The 26127-nt window shown below is 36.0% G+C and overlaps 1 protein-coding gene across 1 annotated transcript in view; it reads left to right on the forward strand.

Annotated features, from left to right (window-relative positions):
- Positions 1–671: 671 nt before the first annotated feature.
- LOC137395761 (short transient receptor potential channel 4-associated protein-like) overlaps positions 672–26127 on the forward strand; it is a 52444-nt gene continuing 26988 nt past the window's right edge. Inside the window, exons 1-13 of the mRNA XM_068082253.1 lie at positions 672–901; positions 1155–1286; positions 1962–2072; positions 2209–2269; positions 2372–2436; positions 2894–3053; positions 5189–5299; positions 5632–5757; positions 11727–11852; positions 12419–12632; positions 18931–19050; positions 20117–20218; positions 24951–25125. Of these exons, the coding sequence (XP_067938354.1) occupies positions 791–901; positions 1155–1286; positions 1962–2072; positions 2209–2269; positions 2372–2436; positions 2894–3053; positions 5189–5299; positions 5632–5757; positions 11727–11852; positions 12419–12632; positions 18931–19050; positions 20117–20218; positions 24951–25125 (1614 nt within the window). The 5' untranslated portion in view covers positions 672–790. The remainder of the gene's footprint in view (positions 902–1154; positions 1287–1961; positions 2073–2208; positions 2270–2371; positions 2437–2893; positions 3054–5188; positions 5300–5631; positions 5758–11726; positions 11853–12418; positions 12633–18930; positions 19051–20116; positions 20219–24950; positions 25126–26127) is intronic.

The following is a 26127-nucleotide window of genomic DNA, read 5'->3' on the forward strand; positions in this document are numbered from 1 at the left end:
TGCTCTACGTTTCACCATGTGTGTTTATGAGCATTTATAGCCAGATCAGCTAGCATATTTCATAGCAAAAACTTTTCACTTCACCTGTTGCTGAGTGCAAATGCTGCACATGTTTTCATTTCTAGACTAAATTAAGCACAACAAGCTTTCTACATCCTAGCATTGTTGGCATTGTTTAGATGCATTATCTGTAGAAGGAACAAAAGGTTTTCACAAATCCTATGGTACGACTTACCCTATTACATAACAGGGAACGACACTAGCGCAATCTTGCCCGGCGCATTCCATTCATATTTCTAGCAACAATCGCCCTAATTAGTCGCCCCAATTGCCTCCCCATAAGCCGTGTCATGAAAAGATACAGCGAACCAGACCAGCTACGGTACTATGCAGTGCAGCTTCCACCCAACGCTGTTTACCATGCTATTATTACATACCTTTGAAGAGTCGCGAGTTTTGACGCGATTATCTAACTGAGGTTCGCGTTTCGCAGAACTAGTGAACTCTCCGCGAACGCCTGCTAGCAGCGATCAGAAAAAGCACTTAGCATCTAGAGTCGGCCTAAATATCATGTTACCCAGTTCAAAATATCACGATAATACTATCGGAATATCTTTTACTAACGGGAGATAATAAAATCGCGAAGACCTTCTTTTTCAGTAAGAGCGAATCTTCAACTTCGCAAGATCGAAAAGAATTCGCCTTGTTTGCGACAAGCTCGTAGTGGTACTACTGCCACCTTCAAAACGTTTTGTTGGTTACAGCTCAGTCATATATTACGTCTGTATTAATGGGTGGAAGCCTACCTGATAACAAGGTAGCTCCGGCTCGCACGAAAAATCTTGTCGACCGTGTTTTCCATACAGAGATTCATGGCAAAAGTTACAGATTTTTTAACCAGGTAAGAATTAACATAACTCAATATGTATTTTCTTGATTTATGGTGTTATCTTTTTTAAAGAATATGGCCTGTAGTCGTACAGTGATTATCATTTTTGCCTTGTTTGATTCAGTTGTCAGATCAGTTTGATCCAATCGATCTTGTCCAATTTATTTCTTGAACGAATCTTTTCAAATAATAAACTTTTATTAATCTTAGTTACATGGATACAGATCGGTGTAGTCTGGTTAATTTTTGGGACATCTATTTGCAGGTTCCTCCAGCTTTGCTGGAGAAGTACGAAGACCAGATTGAAGGTGCAGAGATTCTTGAGATTGTTTGTACTATGGACGAGTATCTAAGATGTGAATCTTGCACTATTGATAAGCTATACAGAAGTTTCAAGGTTTGTTTTGGTGTATGGCTCAGACGTTCCATAACTCTGTTATATTATGCTTGTTTCGATCGATTGCGCTTAAGATGCCTCGACGATGGGCTTGCTAATGACTAGTTGGCCTTTGGTCTCTCTTACATTTCACCTCAAGCTGGGATTAATTCAAAGTTTGTGAATTTTAACCTTTTTGTTATTTTGATTTAATCATATACATAATCATGTACTCTTTATTTTTTGGTTTAATTGCAAGTGTATAGGTAAAATTTGTTTTACTATAAATTTGCAACGTAGAGCTATATGTAGAAAAACTAGTTAGCTCGTATGTTTTTACAGATATGCAGGTTTAAGTAAGTTAGTCAATTGCAAATTTGACTGCAGCAAGTCGAAGCCCACAGTTTATATAATTGGTACAAGCCCACCAATCATTGTACGATATCATATCAAATTCGCAATAACATTCTAGAATATCACATTATCTATAGCGCATACGGAGCAATTACATGCAATCACTCTTGTAATTGTGTAACATGGTCTGTATGCTTAATAAGAAAATCAGTTTTTAAAAGCATCTCTGATAAACATTCGCAAGTTACAAAACAGTCTTCAGTTGTGTTCTCAGTAATAGTTTAGGGCTTCATCCTTTAGTTACTTCTATCCGTTTACATATTGGAGACATGTCTTTTGTAGGCACTCTTTGAGTGTGTAACCTGCTTTGATCGACGTAATACTGAAGGAGTTGTAGCTTACAAACGTGAAGACTGGAATGCTCGGTTATTTTATGAACTGGGTGGCATTGAGGTATGTAGTATAATGGTTTTTCGTGCTTTTACTGTTTATTTATTATTTGAAAAATAATTTTGTGCGTATACTTAGTTTTCTTCTGTGTTGCATAGCTTCTGCTAATTTTAAAAATACATCATATGGTTTTCTTCAGGCTGCTAAAAGGATTATTATGTTGGAAGGGGTGCTGTTGCCAAACTCTGTGCATCGAGAAGGTCAGTTTACAGGTATTCTGTAGCTTTGTTGGAAGTAGCTAGACTTGATGCTTGGGTGTTAGAAGAATACATTATGGTATAAAGTGTGTAAATCTTTTGTAGAGTCACTGGAGCAGCTACGAATGAAAACAGTGCTATTTGAGGCAGTCGGGCGAATAGTCACCTCGGTAAACGTTTAATGTTTCTGTATGGAATTGTGAGAGCAGGACGTCATGAGATCTGAATAGGGAGAGTAATCGCTGTGATTTGTAGTTGGTAGTCTTGGGTGCTGTAGTATCTCAAGGGGTTGTTTTGGACTGTCTTATGTATAGTGAATGGTGAGGTTTGTAGTCTCAAGGGAGTTCTGTGGACTTTACTATCTGAAGGTAGTGCTGTAAACTCTAGTATCTAAAGAGAATCCTTTGGGCTCTAGTAGCTGAAAGGAATCCTGTGGGCTCTCGTAACTGAAAGGAATCTTGTGAGCTCTAGTATCTAGAAGGAATGTTGTAGACACTTGGATCTGAAGGGGAACTATAAACTGCAGTATCTGGAGTGCTGTGAACTGTGTTAGTTATCTGGACTGCTGCTTGTTGTTGTAAAAAATTTTTAACCTGATATCTAATCTCTAAAGTGTCTCTCTGGTAGGACTCCATTGGTGAACAGGTCTCAAAGGAGCTAGCAGAAGATGAAATGTTCTTCACCCACATGTTCAGCTACCTTAATTATGATCAGACATTTTTCTCAGCTTGTTCTCTCATGGAGGATGTACTTCAGAACCGTCCCACACTCAGACTTAGTCACATCCGTAAGTTTTAAGTGTACTTGACAAGAGCATTAAATGGAATACTGATATTTTACTGGCAAAAAATCAACAAAAAATGTTAAAAATCTGATCTCATCACAAAAAATCATGGTTAGCATGATTGAAATTTTTGGCAATAAGATATTTCAGGAAAAGTTTGTCATGTTGTCATCGGGTTGGACAAGACTGATGCGAATCATGAAACTGACCACTCTATCTATGCTATCCTTTTTGTTTCAAGCATTATTCAAGCATTTTATCTGGTTATTCAAATAAGGCTGCTGATACTGTGTCTCGAACTGATAAACTGACAGTCTGAATGGTGTAACCGTGTTAGAGTACGTTTAGATTTGCTTTTTTTGTTCTGCACTTTGTGCAGTGGTATGTTGGGAGGCTGCTGACTATGTACTTTAACTCTGCCTGCGCAATAATTTATTTAGTGAAAATAACTTTGATTAAAACAAAATTAACATTTTCAAAATCAATTCTGCTGACTTCTGATGTATATAATGCTGTGATATAATTCGATTTGTACTGACAGCAAGCCTAACGCAACCGGTTCAAACATTTTAGCAATGTATACTTGAAAACTATATCTTTAGTAGGCTTTGTTTTACAACTAATAATAGTGTATCTTAGATCGGGTTCTGCAGAAGCTTTAGGTGTAACAAATAACACAGCATCATCACATAATGTGTAACAAATAACACAGCATCATCCAATGTGTAACAAATAACATAGCATCATCCAATGTGTAACAAATAACACAGCATCACCCAATGTGTAACAAATAACACAGCATCACTCAATGTGTAACAAATAATACAGCATCATCCAATGTGTAACAAATAATACAGCGTCATCCAATGTGTAACAAATAATACAGCATCGCCCAATGTGTAACAAATAACACAGCATCACCCAATGTGTGACAAAAAGCACAGCAACATACAATGTGTAACAAATAACACAGCATTACCCAATGTGTGACAAAAAGCACAGCAACATACAATGTGTAACAAATAACACAGCATTACCCAATGTGTGACAAAAAGCACAGCAACATACAATGTGTAACAAATAAGACAGCATCACCCAATGTGTGACAAAAAGCACAGCAACATACAATGTGTAACAAATAACACAGCATTACCCAATGTGTGACAAAAAGCACAGCAACATACAATGTGTAACAAATAACACAGCATTACCCAATGTGTGACAAAAAGCACAGCAACATACAATGTGTAACAAATAACACAGCATTACCCAATGTGTGACAAAAAGCACAGCAACATACAATGTGTAACAAATAAGACAGCATTACCCAATGTGTGACAAAAAGCACAGCAACATACAATGTGTAACAAATAACACAGCATTACCCAATGTGTGACAAAAAGCACAGCAACATACAATGTGTAACAAATAAGACAGCATCACCCAATGTGTGACAAAAAGCACAGCAACATACAATGTGTAACAAATAACACAGCATCACCCAATGTGTAACAAATAACACAGCATCACCCAATGTGTAACAAATAACACAGCATCACCCAATGTGTTAGGTATTTAGTTAGTGGAGTTGATAGTCAGTTACACAACTATAATTGCAATAATTCACATTCTTGTACATTTCTGTCAATGTCCAAGTACACAATAGAAATTTTGCGTTAATAAATAGACTAGAGAGTTGATACTCATAACCGCCGCAGAAGACACAGCATTTAGCTAAAGCCAGTTCAATTTTATTCAGCTGCGCTTTATGTTTCCATTTGTCTTTTGTGATTGATTTAATGATCGTCAGCCATTATGCTTTAACCAAAATTCAAACGATGCAGGAAAATAGTTTGAAATAAAATCAAGTTACTCCAAATAAAAATTACTTTACAGAATAAAATTATCAACAGATACATTACTTTTATTGTAAGTATTGTAACGGTAATTAGAATGCAAGAGTGTCCAATGACACAAGATTTCACATATATTTGCTGCATTGTAAAGTGTTATGCTGAAGGTAGATTGGTGTGTTGCAAGGTTGGCATAGTTTCTAGACTTTTGCAGTGTCTATAATTTTGCCTCCAATCTGCAGCAATTTTTAAAAATAACTCACTCTATCTTTTTTAACCTTTTAGCAAACTTTAAGAAGTTTCTCACAAGCCTCAAGGGTGACAAGTTGATGAACTTCTTCAGAATACTCTCTATTACAGTCTCTGATCTCGATGTGTTTGAGAACAAAGTCTCACGTAGGTGTTTTCCTTTATTCTGCATATTACGCTTACAAGTTGTAACTGACAAATCACTTCATCCCTTTTAGGAATTTATATTTTCATTTCTTGTTCTAGTTGTTAGGCGTTAGTTTTTATAACTATTTTGCTTTTTGTTCTAAGATCTTTGTATGGCCTGGAATGGCTGCGGTATATAGACAGATTTCTTGCTGGTTGCGATGAGATGTTTTTTTATTTATTTTGCCTAGGCGCTTTCATCAGGCAATTTTACGGTGTATGTCTATTGAAGCAGCTCATTATTACTCTGATTTTCCAAAATGCGGCTGTTACCTTGTACATCCATTTTGTAGTGTTAGCCCAGGACAAGGAGACTAAGGGAGAATCATTTATAAATGTCCGAGACTTAAACCAAGAATATCTACTTGAGATTCCTTACCTTTTAGAACAGCTAGTAGCTGTTGCTTCATCAAAAGACTGTTGAGTATATATTTTACCTTCAACCCTTTTCTAGTTTAGAGAATTTTTCTTTAAAGCATGAGCATTGCCGTTATTTGAGTTCTGTATATAGTATATATGAATTGTCATCGTTGGTACAAAATCAACTTGGCATCTTTGCTCTTGAAACTTGTTCCCATGCACATTCATTGTTATACTATGTTTCAAACATTGGTCATTCATAGTATTCATTGACAAAACTGTGTAGATATGCTACAATTAATATCATTGCTGATAGGTTTTCTTACTATGTTAATTATTTGAATTGGCAATCTGTGAAGATTTCAACGGATATCCGATTTGCTTTCAAGACCATTACTATGTAGGCCATTCATTACATTTTATTGTAAATAATTAAATTTAATATGATTTAAAAGTGAAATCGGAAACGACTGATCACTATTAAAAGGTTGAACAAAAATAATAAGGGAGTATTCAAAGTGCGTAACTACATCAGTATCTTCATGAATATACCATGTGTGAAGAATAATCTGGTTCCTTCTTGGTGGGCACTGGCTATTGCTTTTGGTAGAACTGATGAATCGCTAGTGGTTTGCCACGACATAAAAAGAAAATTGTCACATGTTTTTAACTTCCTCAATGGGCTCGGTTATTAGTCAGTTTTGTGGTCGTTTTCCATTGAGATTTACTTCATATGTACCAGAAATATTGGAAGTAATGACACTATTTTGTTGCAATAAAAACAAGCTAGAGCATATTGTCCTGTAAGAATGGTTCAGTCATTCACACAGCTGTCCTGTAATGTTTTTTAATTTCTGGCTCTGCCACAATTCTGCTAGTTCATGTGCCGAGAGTTTCTTGTTCATTGCATAATATATTATGCAATGAACAAAACGTTGAAGCATATATGGCTAATATAGACTTTTATTCATTGTAATATAAGTTTTATCGGTTGGTCATATTGCATGAAACCAAATATTATTGGTCCATTAATCGACCTGCACAGTGGTATCAAGTGGTGGAAGGCTTAATGTATGCTACCATCATGCACTTGGTGGTGATCAGTTAATAAATCAGTCCTTAAGGGTTCTTCATACTATGTAAACAATGTTTGTGGATTCTTTAGCCAGGACACTATCATATCCTGTCTAGCAGCTACCTACATCACCTGTCTCACCTGTTATTCTTTCCTTGCACAGCCATTGCTGTTTACCTTGGCATCAGACCTTTACCATGTGCATACCATTGCCTCAACTCCCCACTGGTTCCTATAAATATTTACTTGTTTTATCGAAAGGCTAGCTAGGCAAAACACGTGTGATGAGTGATTGAAAGATTCTGTAGTTTATAGCTTACATTTGTCAACTGGATGACTGGTAGCTAATATCAGAAAAATAAATTTCACATTTTTTGCATTTGTGTCAACTTGCTCACATATTTTACGAGATCTATAACCTTCTTTCTATCACCAAGTATATTTATCATCTCTCAGCCTCATTCATCATAGCAACATATCACCACCTCCCGCCCTCTATCCCATCACCTCCTAGCCTCTATCCTATCACCTCCCAGTATCTATCCCATCACCTCTCAGCCTCTATCCCATTACCTCCCTGCCTCTATTCCATTACCTCCCAGCCTCTATTCCATTACCTGTCAGCCTCTATCCCATCATCTCCCAGCCTCTATCCCATCACCTCCCAGCCTCTATCCCATCACCTCCCAGCATCTATTCCATCACCTCCCAGCCTCTATCTTATTACCTCCCAGCCTCTATTCCATTACCTGCCAGCCTCTATTCCATCACCTTCCAGCCTCTATCTTATTACCTCCCAACCTCTATCCCAATACCTCCCCTCCTCTATTCCATTACATCCCATCACTTCCCAGCCTCTATCTCATTACCTCCCAGTCTCTATTCCATGAAATCCCAGCCTCTATAATAATGAGCATTTATTATGCACAGATAATCATCTTGTGCTATAATTGAGGTCCCAACGTCTCCGCAAGACAGACGTCTCCACAAGACAGCACTTGTACCTGTTCTAAAAACAATTATTCAATTGAAGGGCTGATGAGCTGCACTCCAGATTGTGGTCATTCTTGTATATCAGGTGTTTTTGGGTGCTACTGTCTGGGAGACGAGCCAGGTTCTTGCCATGCATGCAGCATTTTTGCCTCAATATTGCTCTAGGGACAGACATACCGTAAAACCTCTAATTAAACGCCATGGCACTCTATTTGTCAATTCTTCTTCTCTAATTGGAGGCGGCGTTCAAATAGAGGCTGGCGGTGTATTCTTCCAATGGCTTGTCAGAACCTTCGGACAATAAATTTAGCCTTATTATGGGCGAAGCGAATGTCGCCTATATTTTGCTTTCAATTTCCGGTGCAGCGATATTTAACCTTTTGAATGCGATAAAACTGCTAACTTACCCCCGACTTGTCAAAGATCTCATAATAAATATTCATCGAGAAACTGAGAAAGATCTCCATCAGTTGATATCTATTGCTTGCAATTGACCTGCGATTATATTATAGCATGTCTCCTTTGCAATTTGTTGGCATTTTCAATTTTTATTGCACTCTAAATTTTAAGACATATTTTTATTTTATATCTCTATTTAACAATGTTGCATAAAAGCTCATTGCACTCATTGATATGTTTGCTGCATTTTGCAGCCAACACTAGCTTTTTATGTGCAATAGAAGTGGAGTTACGAGCATCGATCTATTGTAAGCCGTGTTAAAATAGCTGCAAGGATGCGATTAAATAACATGCTATAAATCTGCATATTTACAAGTTATATAATGGTAATCTATCAAATTATACAAATATGTATTCGTGAACAAGTGACATAAATGAGCCATACTTATATTACATGCAGAAACAAAAATTTACGTTTTTAAAACAAAAATATTTGCATTGTTTGCTCGGATAACTTTTTTCTGATTGTTGCTTTCGATGGAACGAACGTCTTCTAGTGGTCCAATACCTTCCACAATATCTCCTGGCCTCAACTCTTCTTCTTCATTGCTGAACCAGTCTTTATTAGCGTCAAAACAATTTTTTTTACAAAGCAAAACTTTTACGCGCTGCATTTAGCACAAACGCAACGAGAAAAACTTTGCTTGCTAAATGTAACCTTTGGTACAAAACTTGCAAACTGTTTTTATGCATGCTTTTCATAGTATTAAGACCGTGTTAAACAAGGAACTACTATTAGCCTGAGACAAATATTAATTATTTCTATGGTGTTGCTTTTAAACTCATCTACCAAAGTTAATTTAAACTGTTTTTCATATAGGTACATGTGCATCGAAGTATCAAGACTGCGCTAAACAAGGAACTACTATTAGCCTGAAACAGATATTAATTATTTCTATGGTGTTGCTTTCAAAGTTCATCTACCAACATAAATTTAAATCGTTTTTTATATAGGTACATATACTTCGAAGTATCAAGACCGCGTTAAACAAAGAACGACTATTAGCCTGATACAGTTATTAATTATTTCTATGGTGTTGCTTTCAAAGTTTTTAAGAAAAAAAATAAAAAGCTTTGGAGTTGGACAACGAGAGAGTTAATCGTTATTAATGTAAACGATTCATTGTTAATACAGTTTTGTGGACACTTTTCTACTGATCACTTGATATTATGGGTTGATGAAGATCAAAGATAGTCAAAGTGGTGGTCAAATGAAGGTGACGTTCAAATAGAGGGTGGTGCTCTATTTTTCAAACCTTTTCTCATAGTGGCGGATAGAGGTGACATTTAAATAGAGGTTTGATGGTAATATTTTATTTGTGTACCGTAAAACTTCTAATTGAACACCACTATGGGAAGACGGTTGAAAATTAGGGTACCACCCTTTAATTGAATGCCACCTCCATTCGACATTTTTTGAAATTTCTGTGACCACTCACTTTGACATTCTTTTGATATCTTTATGAACCCATAATATCAAGTGATCAGTAGAAGTGTTCCCAAAATCATATTAATAATGAATCGTTTACTTCAATAACAATTAATTCTCTCGTTGTCCAGCTCCAAAGCTTTTCATCTTTTTTTTGTTAAAACGTTGAAAGCAACACCATAAAAATAATTAATAATTGTATTAGGCTAATAGTAGCTCCTTGTCTAACGCTGTCTCCCTACTTTGAAGTATATAAAAACAGTTTACATTTACGATGCCTCCTATTATGAATGAATAGTTTTAGGCTAAAAGTTGTGCTTAACATGCATGAGGCTAAAAGTTTATCGTGACATGTGATGCATTTGTGCAAAATGCAACGTGTAAAAGTTTTGCTCTGCTAAAAAAATTGTTTCGACGCTAAGATCGACTAGTTCAGCAGTGCAGAAGAAGAGTTCAGGTCAGAAGACATTCTGGAAAATATCAAGCAACCAGAAGATTTCATTCCATCGAAAGCAACAATCAGAATGCAACTGGCTGAGCAAACAAAGCAAATATGTTTGCTTTAAGAACGTTGTTTTTTGTTTCTGTAGTAATATAAGTATGGATCATTTATGTCACTTGTTCATGAATATATATTTGTAGCATTCGATAGATTATTGTTATATAACTTATAAATATGCAGACTTATAGCATAATTAGTAGCATTATTGTGGTAATCTCATCTTACAATGGATCGACGCTCCTAACTCCTCTTCTATTGCACACAAAAGGCTAGTTTTGGCTGCAAGCTATAGCAAATATATCAATGAGTGCAATGAGCTTTTATGCAACATTATTAAATATAATGTAGATATAAAATTGAAATATTCCTCCAACTTTGGAATGAAATAAAAATTGAAAACTCCAACAAATTGCAAAGCAGGACACAGGCCATAGTATCATCGCAGGTTAATTGCAAACGATAGACATGAACTGGTAGAAATATTTCTCAGCTTCTCAATGCATATTTATTAAGAGATCTTTGACAAGTTGGAGGTGAGTTAGGTGATTTATTGCATCCAAAAGGGCTAACGTCGCTCCACCGGAAGGAGAGGGAAGAATATAGGCGACGCTCCCTTTGCCCGTAGAAGGGCTAAACTTATCTTCGAAAATTCTGACGAGCCATTTGAAAAATACAACGCCAGCCTTCTATTAGGGGAAGGGTTGCAAAATAGAGCTCCATGTCGTTCAATTAGAGGTTTTACGGTGTATATTATGCGTATATACCGTATATTATACATTATGTGTATATATATATCATATATTATCTGTATATATATTATTCATTGTGTATATATTATACATTGTGTATATATATTATACAATATGTATATGTTATACATTATGCATATATATAATGTACAATATAGCAGGCTCGATAGCAAATTTGGATTTAAAAATGGTTATACGATTTCAACACTAATATCTTTATCTAACACTCATTATTTTTATGGAAGTCTGCTGGAAATATTATAGTTTAAACCTGCTAACTATGTACGAGAGGCTGCAATGATGCTCTGGTAATCTCAGCTAAATGTGAACCGGCACTGCACTAATGATGTTCATATTGTTCTTCACTGTGTACAGCCTAAAACCTGAATTTAGGATTTCACTTTATAAAAAAACTCTACAACATGCGAATATTATGCTCTCTAACCTTAGGTGTTTCAACATACGAATATTATACTCTTTAACCTTAGGTGTTTCAACATACGAATATTATAATCTTTAACCTTAGATGTTTCAACATACGAATATTATACTCTCTAACCTTAGGTGTTTCAACATACGAATATTATAATCTTTAACCTTAAATGTTTCAACATACGAATATTATACTCTCTAACCTTAGGTGTTTCAACATACGAATATTATACTCTTTAATCTTAGGTGTTCCAACATACGAATATTATGCTCTCTAACCTTCGGTGTTTCAATATACGAATATTATACTCTCTAATCTTAAGTGTTTCAACATACGAATATTAAGCTCTCTAACCTTAAGTGTTTAACGAGTCGATAGTTTATTGTAGATTCTCCTCGGTACAGAGGAGTCAATGGAGAAGTCGAGAATTGGATGCAGTGGATTGATGACTCCAATTCCGATGAGCTTCTTGAGTTGCCTGATGAAGATTTGGATGTGGATGAATTTGTTGGTGGTCAGTAAGCTTTTTTGTTTTTGAAGACAACGATTTGCACTCAGTTAGAACAGCGATACAAATTATTTCAAAATTATTGTGTTTTACCTGTTGTTTACTTTAATCAGCCAAATTAAATTGTACTCATGAAAACATATTAACCCCTGTGCCTGAAGTTACTGTTGAGTTAAAATTGTTGCGAAAGGTCATTACTTTACTCATGCATCTGATATTTCGGTCACAATTGTCGTTCACCCAATCATGTTTGTAACACTCGCCTACTGGAGGCTGTTATTGCATTGTCTGTTGAGAAGGTCATTTACATCTTATACGCAGATCAGAGCAGCACATGCTTCATTTAAAAAATGTATTGAGATTTTTTGGGGAGTTTTTTCAGTGGCAAGCATGTGTGACGGTGTAAGCATAAGTTAGTTTGAAGCCATTTAAAAGGCAAAAAGTTATTAGCATTTCTGGTGCAGCATGGTTGGTCATTTCCTCTATCAATGCTTTATATGCATATTTAATTGAGGAAATGTGCATAGATGGGGGTGCTAAAATGTTAGTGAAGTATGTTTGTTACCTTTCAGGGGTTTCTCAGCCAACAGACTATGACGCTCCCTGGTGTCGCCAGCCTTCCATGGCTATAATCAATGAGCTCATCTATAAGGTTGAGTGCTTGCATGTCCTTTGCTTGCTCATGGTTGGTAAGCACAGAAAAACAGCACAGCAGGTGTTTGCAGAGAAGAAATTGATACCTGCACTCTGTTCTATCTTCGAGAACTTTATATGGAACCTGCGCGGGTAAGAACTTGGTTTTACTATCGCTATGTGCATGCATTCTCAAAGATTTGGGATTAGCCATGTTGCGAATGCTGGTATTAGAACATTTTGCTGCCTGTCGTATGACAATTTGGCCATCAAGAGTAGAAAGTTTATAAATATATAACAACTGCGGTGTAAACAGAATTACATAGTATTGTAGGTGTTATGGTCAAGTTTTAGGTCCAGAAATAATCTATGAGTTTCTAATAGCCTTCGAAAAAGTTAATTTTTTATAATGCCCATAGCTTCTTCTTTGTACTCAATAAGATTCAATGTCATTTTCTCCATGCAAATATATAATATTTTGACTGTTTCTTGTTTGTGTGATATTATATGTAACATTGAATGATCGACATGAAAATCAAAGTTTCGTTTGTTGATTTCTCAAATACCAGTGAGCAAACTATTTTATAGTTCAAAATCAAAAGTTATGTAAAAGAATAATGTATGGGCCATATGACAACCGAACCATATGACAACAGAACCATATGACAACCGAACCATATGACAACCGAACCATATGACAACCGAACCATATGACAACAGAACCATATGACAACCGAACCATATGACAACAGAACCATATGACAACAGAACCAAGGCCTCTAATGTAGGAAGTTTCATTTGAGTAACTGAAGATTAAACTTGAAATATCAAACTTGAAATATCAAACTTGAAACAATATTTGGTTATAATTTGTTCAACTTATTTTATTAGGCAAAACTTTAAAGGTTGACTCGCAACAAAATTCACATTACAGTTATTTGGTATCAAAAGATTCACCATGTCTTACTCTGCTGTGTTGTAGGTGCCAAATATGTGGAAATGTGATGACAAGCTCTTAAAAGCTCAAAAACGAAAAGCCGCCGTAGATTTGAATCAGTTTATTTTTCTGATGTTGTCATCACATTTGATTGTTGTTTTGTCACGTGATGTTCTCACATGAATTGAAAGGCCAATAAAAGGCTCAATATAAAACTTCTCGTAGCACTAGTTTATGACAAACACTTCGGGTTTAATCAAAGACCCTGCATCAAATATACATGCTCGCTACTTTACAATTTTGTTTTGGTTTGGTCTAATCGTCTAGTTTTAATCTAATCATGTGACCCAATACTTCGCAAATAATTTCTGCAGCATTTTTCGATTATCACAGGTGACTAACAGGCTCGTCATGATTATCAGACAAAGGTATGTACTCCTTCGAGCTAAGGTTAAAAAATTAAACAAATTTTTATGGTAAGTTATAAGATATCAGTGCTAAAAGTGACAGCATTACAATGACGATAAAACAGACGCGTAAGAACAATAGACATGGTTTTATTGAATGCGTGAAGTATATTCGTGAAAATATTTCGGCGAATGAGGTTGCATGAAAGTGTAAACAAAAACCATCTTGTACAACTACGTCCAATTTGAGCCATTTTGTAAAGAGAATCCAAACTACGGCGGTCTTGTGTGGCTGCGAATAACTGTTCGTTTTTTAGATTTTAAGAGCATGTAATCACATTCCCACATATTTGGCACCTACTTCACAACAGAGTACGACATGGTGAATCTTTTGATACCAAATAACTGTAATGTGAATTTTGTTGCAAGTCAACCTTTAAACTAAAATTTGATTTGCCATGGATGGGCACAAATGGAATTTCATATTTATTTCTTCATGACTGAATTATTCACATTGCTTATCAACTAAAAATAGAATCGACTAGTCTGATTGGATAATTTATCATTGTCAACTTAATTTTTTTGCTCTTTTTTTACTATCCATTTATTCACCGAGACCTTTGGTTTGCACTCAAGTGGGCACTAATTGCGAGTTCAAATCGTTTGGACATTTTGAAGGCAGGAGCATGTCAATTCTTTATGCTTCTCTCTGAGAGCTCTTCTGACCATTCTTTAAACATTATAATTATAAAATTTTTGGTCGCTTTTAAGAAGAGTTCCACACCTCAAATTCAATAGCAGTTGTGCAAATAGCATTTGATGGTACGTGACTATGTTTTGCTTTGGCCAAATGTTGTTAGAAAAGTGCTCAAACAGCTTGTTGTCTTTTTAAAAGTGATTAATTAATCGTTATACAGCAACCTTGATACATTTGTTTCTCATGAGATGTCAGCTAGCCTCCCATGATAGCATGTGTCACTTGCTACCATGTGTCACTTGCGGTGCTACTGGCAGCAAAATGGTTAAAATAGTTTCAAGCAAAATTTTTACTCACCAATTCAAGCGCGGTGAATTCTTCATTTAATCCTTTCTGGAATTAGTCTTAATAGTTGGAATAACAGTGTTGCAACCGTTATTAATAAACGGATCTAGCAAAGTTCAAAATACCAGAGCAATAGTAAATACCAATACGTACGTACAAGTGCCAGAAAAAGCCTCCTGAGCTATTTTTAAAAATATATTGTAAGTTGATCCTTTATATCCGCAGATTAAGTTTAAAGGTTGACTTGCAACAAAATTCACATTACAGTTATTTGGTATCAAAAGATTCACCATGTCGTGCTCTGTTGTGTTGTAGGTGCAAAATATGTGGGAATGTGATTACAAGCTCTTAAAATCTAAAAAACGAACAGTTATTCGCAGCCACACAAGACCGCCGTAGTTTGGATTCTCTTTACAAAATGGCTCAAATGGGACGTAGTTGTTACAAGATGGTTTCTGTTTACACTTTCATGCAACCTCATTCGTCGAAATATTTTCACAAATATACTTCTCGCATTCAATAAAACCATGTCTATTGTTCATACGCGTCTGTTTTATCATCATTGTATTGCTGTCACTTTTAGCAGTGATATCTTATAACTTACCATAAAAATTCATTTAATTTTTCAACCTTACTTCGAAGGAGTACATATCATTGTCTGATAATCAAGACGAGCCTGTTGATCACCTGTGATAATTGAAAAGTGCTGCAAAAATTATTTGCGAAGTATTGGGTCACATGATCAGCTTACGACTTGACGATTAGATCAAGCTGAAACAAAACTGTAAAGTAGCGAGCATCTATATTTGATACGGGGTCTTCGGTAAAACCCGAAGTGTTTGTCATAAACTAGTACTACGAAGTTTTATATTGAGCTTTTTATTGGCCTTTCAATTCATGTGAGAGCATCACGTGACAAGACAATAACCAAATGTAATGACAACTTCAGAGAAATAAAGAGATTCCAATCTACGGCGGCTTTTCATTTTTGAGCTTTTAAGAGCTTGTAATCACATTTCCACATATTTGGCACCTACAACACAACAGAGTAAGACATGGTGAATCTTTTGATACCAAATAACTGTAATGGGAATTTTGTTGCAAGTCAACCTTTAAGGTAAATCTCTCTGTGGTAGTAATTATAAAGAAGAACAAAGGAACAGATCCAGATTTCTTCTATTTACTATCTAACTGACGAGCAGTCTTGAACTCGAGCTTTTGTTAACTCCCAGATGTGAGCGTGTTTAGAAGTATGGTTACGCTTTCCGTAGTACATCCTTAATCAGTATGAAAAAATAAAACCAAATCATTACTACAACCGCAATTGTTATGTTTTTAGTCACACAGTCATACCTCGACATACAAGCCTAATGCGTTCTGGTACTGAGCTCGTATTTCAATTTTCTCATGTCAATTTCCTCTTATCTCAACGCAGTATATCTTATATAAAATAATTAAATACTAACTGATTCATTCCCACACTATAAATAAACTCCTAAAACGGAATATTATGATAGAAAAATGTGTTTTAATTGTTGTATTTCACTTCCAACGCTCACAAAGTAACAAATACTTATGTAATGGATATGATCTGCAATAAAATGCAATATTAGTATGTACTATATGGCTAACAGCAGTGTGAGAGAGACTTGGCAGTAGTAATTTTTTTAACCCTTTAAAATGGTACATGGTTCAATTCAATTCTCATCAAAAAATTAACAATTCAATTCCTAATTATCTTGCATCATAGGTCATGTAAGAATTGATTCAATTCACAATTTACCGCAAATCACCACAATTCAAGTCTTAATTCATAAGGTAAGCAGAATTTTTGTGGATGGATTTTTGTCAACTCAGTAATAATCATAAATGCAGTAATGATAAAGAGAAGCATTAATACATTTTGCCATCAGTCATTTTGCTCATTAAAAATAGGGAATCGAATCAATTCGTCTATGATGACAGTAAACAGCCGATTCAATTCTTATTGGTAGGATGCTCCAAGTCAATACAATTTTACAGTAAGTGAAAGATACCAGAGAATCGATTCAAGTCATATGTGAATTGAGCTTGAAGGCTTACTCGAGTGAGCATGTTTGCTTGACAGCAAAACGTTTGGTATGCTACATTTTTGTGGTGCTTCGTAACATAAAATAAACTTAATTTAACTTAAAATGGATTTAGTTTACTAAACACACACTTGAAGATAAGTTTTAATCTTACGCTAAACTTGATTCTAATTTTGTCTTCGTTTTCATACTTTATTATTATATTTCAGCTTTACGCTTGTTGCTCGCTTTCACTATAACTTTTAGCTGACATTTTTAAAACCTTTTTCAAACTGGTTCGACGAGAAAGGCCGAGTGATGTTTTTCTCGAAAGCTGCCTCTCGCATACTTGGCCGTTTAGTGGCCATCGAGAACCGGCTCGTATCTCAAAGGTTTTTTGTATCTTAAGAAGCTTGCTCGAAATTTTGCTCGAATCTCGATTTTCTTGTATGTTGGAGCGCTCGTATGTCCAGGTATGACTGTATTTGTTTAATCTCAGCCAGTATGTATCCAAACTGCTTGTAAATGGATTTCTCAAATGTTTTCATACAACATCAGATTTACGTTTGTAGTTCATAATTTTCCTTTAGTAATACTTTATTTCATTACAACTATAGGTTACATGAATAATTTATTGGAATAAAGTTTTATAAAAAATTTAGAATTTGTATATGATATTTAAATTCCTCTGACTCACTATAATTGTAATAACTGCATGAGTAGTATTAAAAAAAGGAAATTAAGATTATTAAATCGGAAGAGCACTACATGGTACCATCATCATTTTTCAACACTTGCCATTTATAATCCAACCCTTAGATTTAAAATGTAGCCCATGGAGTTGGAAAATGCTTATTCTTTGGCTGTTTGAGTTGCCATAACTTATTTTAGCCTAGTTGTGCGCACGTGTTAAGGCAAAAAGCATTTCCATGGGCATTTTGTCAATTCTTACAAAGGGTTCATAGCAATAAACTGTCCCTGTTTGCGTGCGGCCTAACATGAAGGACTCGTGTGTAACATGTGATGATGTCGTATGACAGAGTTAAAATATGTTTTTAAAATCTGTTGATGATTTATGATGTCATAAATATTGCTAAGGGAATGATACGACTCCACACTTTCGTTTGTCAACTGAAAGCAATATGTGTTTGACAATATCAAGCCAAATTGTATTTGTATGTTTAATTGCTCATATCAAACGTATTCACACACGATAACAAGCTGAACGCAGTCTGAATACGTCTCAACAATTAAATAGTTATGGGAACTTCGGTCATTCTGCTGTTCCATTTTCAAGCTTTTGATTTTCAAGTTCCTCACTGGGCAAGCACCAGACCTGCATGTAACTTTGTCTTAAGCAGAAAGGCTAACTGTTGCAGAAACAGCAAGAAGGATAGTTTTAATGGATCATACTACTGTGTAAAATGGTTAGTTTGGTTCTGTATAGCTTAATGTTTTAATTCACTGTAGGCGTAGAATCCTGTCTGCATGAGGTTTGTCTAGTATAACTATCAATACCAGTACGCTGGCAGTCCCGTGCGCCATGAGAGATAGTCATGTGTAATAAGTATCTGCACAATTATTCTCAGATACAGCAAGGTGGTCGAGTGGTGCAGTTAGTAGCGTGCCTGGTTGCTAAGTTGGATATCTGAGTTCAATAAACTTCAATTCCTTTGTGATGCATTTTCTCCTAACCTTTAGCCATGGTGACTGACCTATACGGCTCTTATTATAGTAAAGATGAGAACACTGTAAACTCAAAACTACACCTGCATTGTGTTGCTTAGGCTCAATACACTCCATTTATTAACTTTTGTAGGTTCACAACTCAACCAGTATTAGGTTGTTGTAGGTACATCATTTTACTTGTATTAGGTTGCAGTAGGTGCAAGATTGTACCTGTATTAGGCTATTGTAGGTTCACAATTCTATATGTTTGATATTATAGTAGGTACAGGATTCTACCTGTACTAGATTGTTGTAGGCACTGAGCGCTACTTGTATTAGGTTGTTGTAGGCACAGGACATTACCTTCACAGAGGCTGGCACGACATAACTTCAGCTGCGAGTGTTCTCCAGAAGCAAGCATCAAGATACAGGCCATGCGACTGATACACTCCTTCTGTGACCACTCCGAGTAAGTACATCCTCCTGATGGCTGCTTCTACAACCAATACAGCTGACCTTAAACAAGTTTACTCTTTCGCTGAGTGTCACCGCGAAGAAACCTTCTCTCTATCTGTGTCATTGATGACTTGATCAACCACTAGCCCATGTTGCGTACTGTCACTATTAGAAGATTCACCTTGGCACTGGCTGTCATTCTGAATAACTTCACCTGCCACTGCTTATCGCTAAATAACTTGGCTCCACCAGGGCCAGCTACTATCAGAATAGTGCCATTTTATTGGATATCACTCGAAGTGACTGTACCTTTTCTGGTAACTACTCTGGACAATAGCGGCCTATCGTTTGTACTGGGCTTCGATTGGTCAGAGAAATCCATACTCACTTGTACTTAGTCTAATGAACTCGCAAGAGTTCATTAGACATTCATTAAAAGGTTTATTACATTAGAAACATATGAGGTGGCTCTAGCTGTGCACTTTTGCTAAGAATAATCAGATAAATGCTAAACTTTTGGTCTGCGTAGGTCATAGTTTCATTGATTGCTCATATTGAGTAGATGATGCTCTGGAGAGCTCCCTCCGAGTCTTCCGTGGAACTATATGGATGAGAGAAGTTGACGTTTTAATCTTCTTTTATTATCTCTTTATGTTGCCAATATATAGGTTGATGGTGTGATTTACTGTAACACCAGTGACCTACCATCTTACTGTACTCTAGCTGATGCCCTGATAGCTGGATCAGTCTTACCCAATGCCTTGGCAGCTCGCCAGAGACTGTCAGAAGTCAGGAGAATTTGAGCGATTAGTCGCGGTGTTTGACTTCAAGTTTTTGCTCGTTAGAGTTTTTGTAATTCAAAACATTTTATGAATCTGTGTTAAGGAGAGCTTGGTTTGCATGGCAACAGTCAGTTCTATGTCAGTTGAATCAGAATTTGCTATTTCTGTAAAAGGCTATCATCGTTTCTACTTTCTTATAGTTGCAAGGTTTTTACCTTATTTAGTATATTTAGGTCAGTTGGCCTGACACCAGGTGACGCTTGTATACACACTGTTGTTACTCTTATTTCTATACAGTTACAAACACCTGTTGCTGACCAGATCTGAACTCGCTGAGGTGCAAAGGATAAATGAGAAGGCAGGTCCGCTAGCCATAAAAGGACTTGACAAAGTCAACAAGTAAGTTCCTATCAGCTTTAATTTGAATCGGTATAAGTTGTAGAAAGTTTATAACTTATACCGATTCAGCACATATACGAGCACCTTGTACGACCCGACTTAGTAGTACTAATAACACCTGCTAGTGGAGAGTATATGTCCCAAGCTGTTTTCAAAAGTTATCAACTCGTTGGCCATCCTATGGGAGTCCAGATTTAATTATTTGAAACTTTAACATAATTTTGTAGCAGCTATGAACCATTTTTTGGTCTTAGTAAAGTCATCATATGTCTACCGTTTTATATAAGCTAAGAAAGGTGATCTAACAGAAATCAGTAGATTTTACTAACCAAATTATCTAACAACATATATTATTGCTTTGGCTAGTAGTATTTCTAAGTTCTTTCAGCTCATATTTTGTTACAAATTATCCTTCGGTGAAACACACTCATTTTTTGTAACTATTTTCTAAAGTGATTTTCTATTAGTCATAAAGCTAGTTGAAGTCTAAAGGGTAGCTACAGGTCTCAACCAGAACAACCTAAGTTTACACATACTGGTCACACGGGTCCGAAATGCCAGCTATTTATCTGTCCTATTGTGACTCAATTGTTTGTGTTCAGTTCTGACTCATGATTGAATCATCTCTTTGTGAAGAGATAGAGTGAACCTGTGCAATTAAACAAGCTTCTGCTTCAAACTGACAGAATTCATTTGGTTTCCACTTTTTGGATTTAGGTCACTTCATCCTGCTTGTCCCAATCAAAGCGTCTGACCTCAGTACATTTCATTTAGGTGGCATGTGGCCTCCACTTTGGTCAACCTTAAGTTACCAGTGTCAGAGTGGGCTCTGCAATGATGTTTAGTACATAATAAGCTGTTCGTACCGTAGTGTACCATAGCTTACGGTGTGAAACAAATGTAAGCATCAACAACAGTACTATACGTAGAGAAATGTTAGAACATTTTAAAGAATTTTAAAAACTTTGTCCAAGCGACAAACATGAAGTATTAAACAGTAAAAATGTTTAAAAAATGTATTTTAAGATGATTACAGCAACAATCTCTTCAAATACTTACAATAATTTAACAAATGATCGATTTACGGTCAGTCAGTTGGTGTCAGCTGATGTCATAAGTTGATGGCTATCCATCTTTTTGTGTAAAATCTGTAATATGCTGTGTTCTATCAAGTTAAACATTAGATGTTAGTAATACTATTTGGGCTTCAAATTGAATTTAGATGTATAGGTATTAGGTATAGTATACAATATATACCAGTTATAAAGTTTTTTTTCAATGTTAAAATAAGAAAAATACAAATATTCACAGTTCTTTTCTAACCATTTTCCAGCATTTTCAGATTAAAAGTATGTTTGTTATTTTTAAAATGTACCAGTCAGGTTATGCAATTGAACTGCGGTAAAATGAGTGTTGCCATGTGCAATTTCAGCAACTTTTTGCTTAGGTTGTGTTCCGTAAAACTCGTGTAAATATTATTAGTTGCGAACCAGTTGGATAGTCCTTAGATAGGCTTTTTAGAGATTATATATCATAAACCTTTCTAAGCACTAGTGAGTGATGCATGATCATCTCTCATGATAGCAATATAAAAATCCTAAACGTTAGCACTCTAAACCGCATATGGTATAGTCTTAAATTCTATTACTTTTAATATTTTGTGTGACGGGGCCAAGTTATATAACTTTAACAATTAATGAGATGCATGTGAGTAAAGCTGCAGGGGTAGTTTTTTACTTAACTACCAAAGTTATAAGGAAAGTTTTTGACTGCACTATGATATGTGCGTGATCCGACAAGAATAGTCAAGGAAACAGTTACAACTAGCATCATTTCTGTGAGTGAAAAAGCTCTGGCTTGCAGGATTCTATGATGTGCCTATGAAAACAGGACTTATGTGAAAAGTAGTGTCATACAGTTGTTAAACTGTCACATGGAAAATATTGTGTACTGTCTGTCAAGTATTTGCATGATGATCAATTGATTACCGCATCTGTAAAAGCTCGAGCTAAGCCTAGCATTGTTGTTCTAATAGTGAAAAGTATAGGTGACAAGCAGCGTATTAATGGGATTAGTGGCAAGCATCTAGACACTTGATGGTGGTATATATCAATCTCGTGATTAGCTCTCCTACACGACTAGCCATGCATTCTTTGTGGTCAGTGGCAGGCCGTGGCAAGAGGTCAATGCCTTGTCCTACTTTCAAGCCTTGGAGTTGTGTGTTCACTACTAATCGCATTGATCTGGTCATAACAGAGTCACTCATCACATCCATCTGCTTCTACAGACACAATGGTTCATCATACAATAGAGAGTGAGAGTTTTTAAGCTGAACTCTGGGGTCTTTTTCCCAATTCTGCCCTTGTACTGTTTATAATGACGACGCTCTCGGAGAACTGCTACAAATGATTGTGGAACCTTTGCTAAATGAAGCTGTAGCCAATCAAGTGGCAGCATAGGGTGTTCTATGCAACAGAGCTTAAACACGTTGAACACTCATCAGCATAATAAAGTTTACGTGTCTAGCGCTCTATCAGACACTTAAAGTTTGACCACACCAGCCTTAAAACTGTCCATTATGATTGACCTTCAACTTCAACGGCAGCGGTCTGTGGAAGTTGAAAGTCCATAGGTTATGATAAATTTTTGAAATTTATCATAAATTATGAGCCTGCTATTTTAGTAACTATTAAAAATGAAAAGAATCATCGAAAATTGACTTTGTTTGTAAAAATTGTTCCTTAGTTAGTACTCAAAGCATTGTAAAGATGTATTTTTGTTAGCTACCAAATAATCAACATGGTGAATTCCTTTTACCGATTTTCGGTGTTTTCAACCATTGACCTGTGTAACTACAGCTTTACTATGTAGATCTCGGTAGCAAAGAACTTTCAGCTTGTGCAATTTTGTGTTGCAGAGGATCATTGTCGCAGATAGAAACTTTGTTTAAATTTTGCGAAAACTTTACCAAATGGAGAATTTCATTTTAATCCGGAGGAATTTTTCATTAAATAATCCTAAACCATATGTGTTGTCATAATTGCGCGTGAGCAGTAGCTCAGGTCAATGGCGTGAACGAACGAGGATTATTATCATAATTACAGTGTTATTGGAGTAACAAGTAGGTCAGCTAAAATCTTTTTGAGATTTAGTTACCTTATGAAGTTCGCTCGAGACCCAAGTAGGAGATCTCTGGCTGAACCTCTAATTAGTAAAATCTTAAAAGGCGTGAGCCACTATTACGTTGTAAGCGAACCATGTGAAGGGCATAGTGCTCAGCAAAAACCTCTACACACAAAGGTGATTCCTTCCGAAATGTTAAAATCATTGTAAGGATCTTCCAATAATTTTCTGTACTTCATTTACTTGGCTACAGAAACCAAAGACTAGCGATGATTTCATAATAGTTACTAGTAATAACGACAAAGCATTAAAACAAATGTATAACATAAAACTACAAAAGTTACAAATTGTAAATTACAAACTGAATTGATAAACCGATGATCAATAGAAGGTATTTGTTGCTACTATACCTTGAAGTCATTGAAACAGAGGTGTAGGCTTGCCAAGGCAGAGATTTGAAAATAGAGGTATCAATAGAGTTATGCTTGAAAACATTGATCATTAAGTGGAGGTATGCAATAAACAATTTCTTAAGCCTACAAGTATACCAAAACTTGGAGTTATCCTCTATGCATTACTTTAAATGGTATGTTAACAAAATGGGAATTATGCTAGTAATTAGCATAGTTACTAGCTTAAGAATGACTTGCAGACAAATGAAATGAAAGCATTGTTAACACTCAGCAAATCTATTTGTTACACAGCAAGCAGTTGGTTACTGTGGCTTACTAACACTAAATATTTCCAAACATTACGAGTTACATGTAGTTTTTCATAGAGCTTTGAGAAGTACACGGTTACTCAATGCAGATGAGAGATATGTAACTCTGTTATCATGTTATATCCTGTGCCTCATTTATAGCAAAACTACAAATTGTCCGAACACCATTCGCAAGCCCCCAAGTAACCGCTTATGCATAAGGAACCTACAAGTCCTTTTTTGGTTAGACAGCTTTGTATGTAGTCCTTGTACACATTTGCATAAATCTTTATGAACATTTTGCCTTTGAACGGTCTGATCTGTAGCTCTGTAGATTAGCTTGAACAGTGTTAACTTTAGTCACTAGTCCAGACCCAAAGATAATTCTCGGTTCACATAATCATTGTTTGTCAGGGTATCATAGTCCCTGTCAGCCACTTCTTTTTCGTAAGAGTTGTTTTTCCTATGACATTTAACTTGGGAATGAGTTTCTATACACATGATATACGAATTTCTCAACCTAATCTCCATAATTTTGTGCAGTTCATGATCCGACGCATGGAAATGCTAGAGATAAAAATATGCAATTCAAGCTTCTCAATACACATTTGCATCAGGAAGTTTGTCTGCCCATCCTGTATCCTGGTAATACCCAGAAAGCCATCAATATCGACATTTGTGTGGAAATGTTTGAGTCTGGAAACCAAAGTTTATGACAATCTGTTCTTTGAATCAGCCTTTATGGTTTAATTTATAGTTTGATACGGTAACTCTATTCTCTACGTTAATACTGCTTCTTTTGGCTGAAATCTGGTTTATGTAAGGGTGGTTCATACCCGTACCCGTGTTTCTACTACTAATATAATAAGATTTTAGAGGTTACGGGCTAATATTTACCTCTTTGTTTAGGGCTAATATGTGCAAGGGCAAGGAAGGATTACTAACGAAGATAATAGAAGTAACAAAAAAGGAATCCCCTTCATCGAATTTTCGATTTTGGCTAACGAGGGCTGTTGAAAGCTATCTGCGAGGTGCAACCTCATATTGCGACCAGGTCTTCATTTTGCGGCGGGGCCTTCTTCAGGTAGGTTCAATTACCTCTTCTATCTAGTGTAAGCTGTAGAGGTCTTACCATTTTTTCTAGACAGCTTTTATAGTGATTCCATTATTTTATACATAGATTGCCTAGGATCCCATTTAAGTCTTTCTGTTTACTACTCTGTCGCACACCTTTAGCTACCATGTCTTGCTGTCCTGGCAAATGACAGTAAACACGTGAAGCTGCCAAAATATGATTGGTGGTGGGACAAGGCGAAGTACAATATGTAGGTCACTTTTGTTGGCAAAGCAAAAAACTTTGACTTGCATGTTTATTTATCCGTCTGCTAGTCATTTTCCTTCACCTAATATCCAAGTATTAGAGCAGTAGGGGGTATGGGACAGAGAAAACCTTTTATAGTGTTGACAGTGGTCATGTATTATATTATCCAAGTATTAGAGCAGTAGGGGGTATGGGACAGAGAAAACCTTTTATAGTGTTGACAGTGGTCATGTATTATATATCCAAGTATTAGAGCAGTAGGGGGTATGGGACAGAGAAAACCTCTAATAGTGTTGACAGTGGTCATGTATTATATATCCAAGTATTAGAGCAGTAGGGGGTATGGGACAGAGAAAACCTTTTATAGTGTTGACAGTGGTCATGTATTATATATCCAAGTATTAGAGCAGTAGGGGGTATGGGACAGAGAAAATCTTTAATAGTGTTGATAGTGGTCATGTATTATATTATCCAAGTATTAGAGCAGTAGGGGGTATGGGACAGAGAAAACCTTTTATAGTGTTGACAGGGGTCATGTATTATCTTATCCAAGTATTAGAGCAGTAGGGGGTATGGGACAGAGAAAACCTCTAATAGTGTTGACAGTGGTCATGTATTATATATCCAAGTATTAGAGCAGTAGGGGGTATGGGACAGAGAAAATCTCTAATAGTGTTGACAGGGGTCATGTATTATCTTATCCAAGTATTAGAGCAGTAGGGGGTATGGGACAGAGAAAATCTGTAATAGTGTTGACAGGGGTCA

This window comes from Watersipora subatra, chromosome 1 (genome assembly GCF_963576615.1).
Source record: "Watersipora subatra chromosome 1, tzWatSuba1.1, whole genome shotgun sequence".
Lineage (NCBI taxonomy): Eukaryota > Metazoa > Bryozoa > Gymnolaemata > Cheilostomatida > Watersiporidae > Watersipora > Watersipora subatra.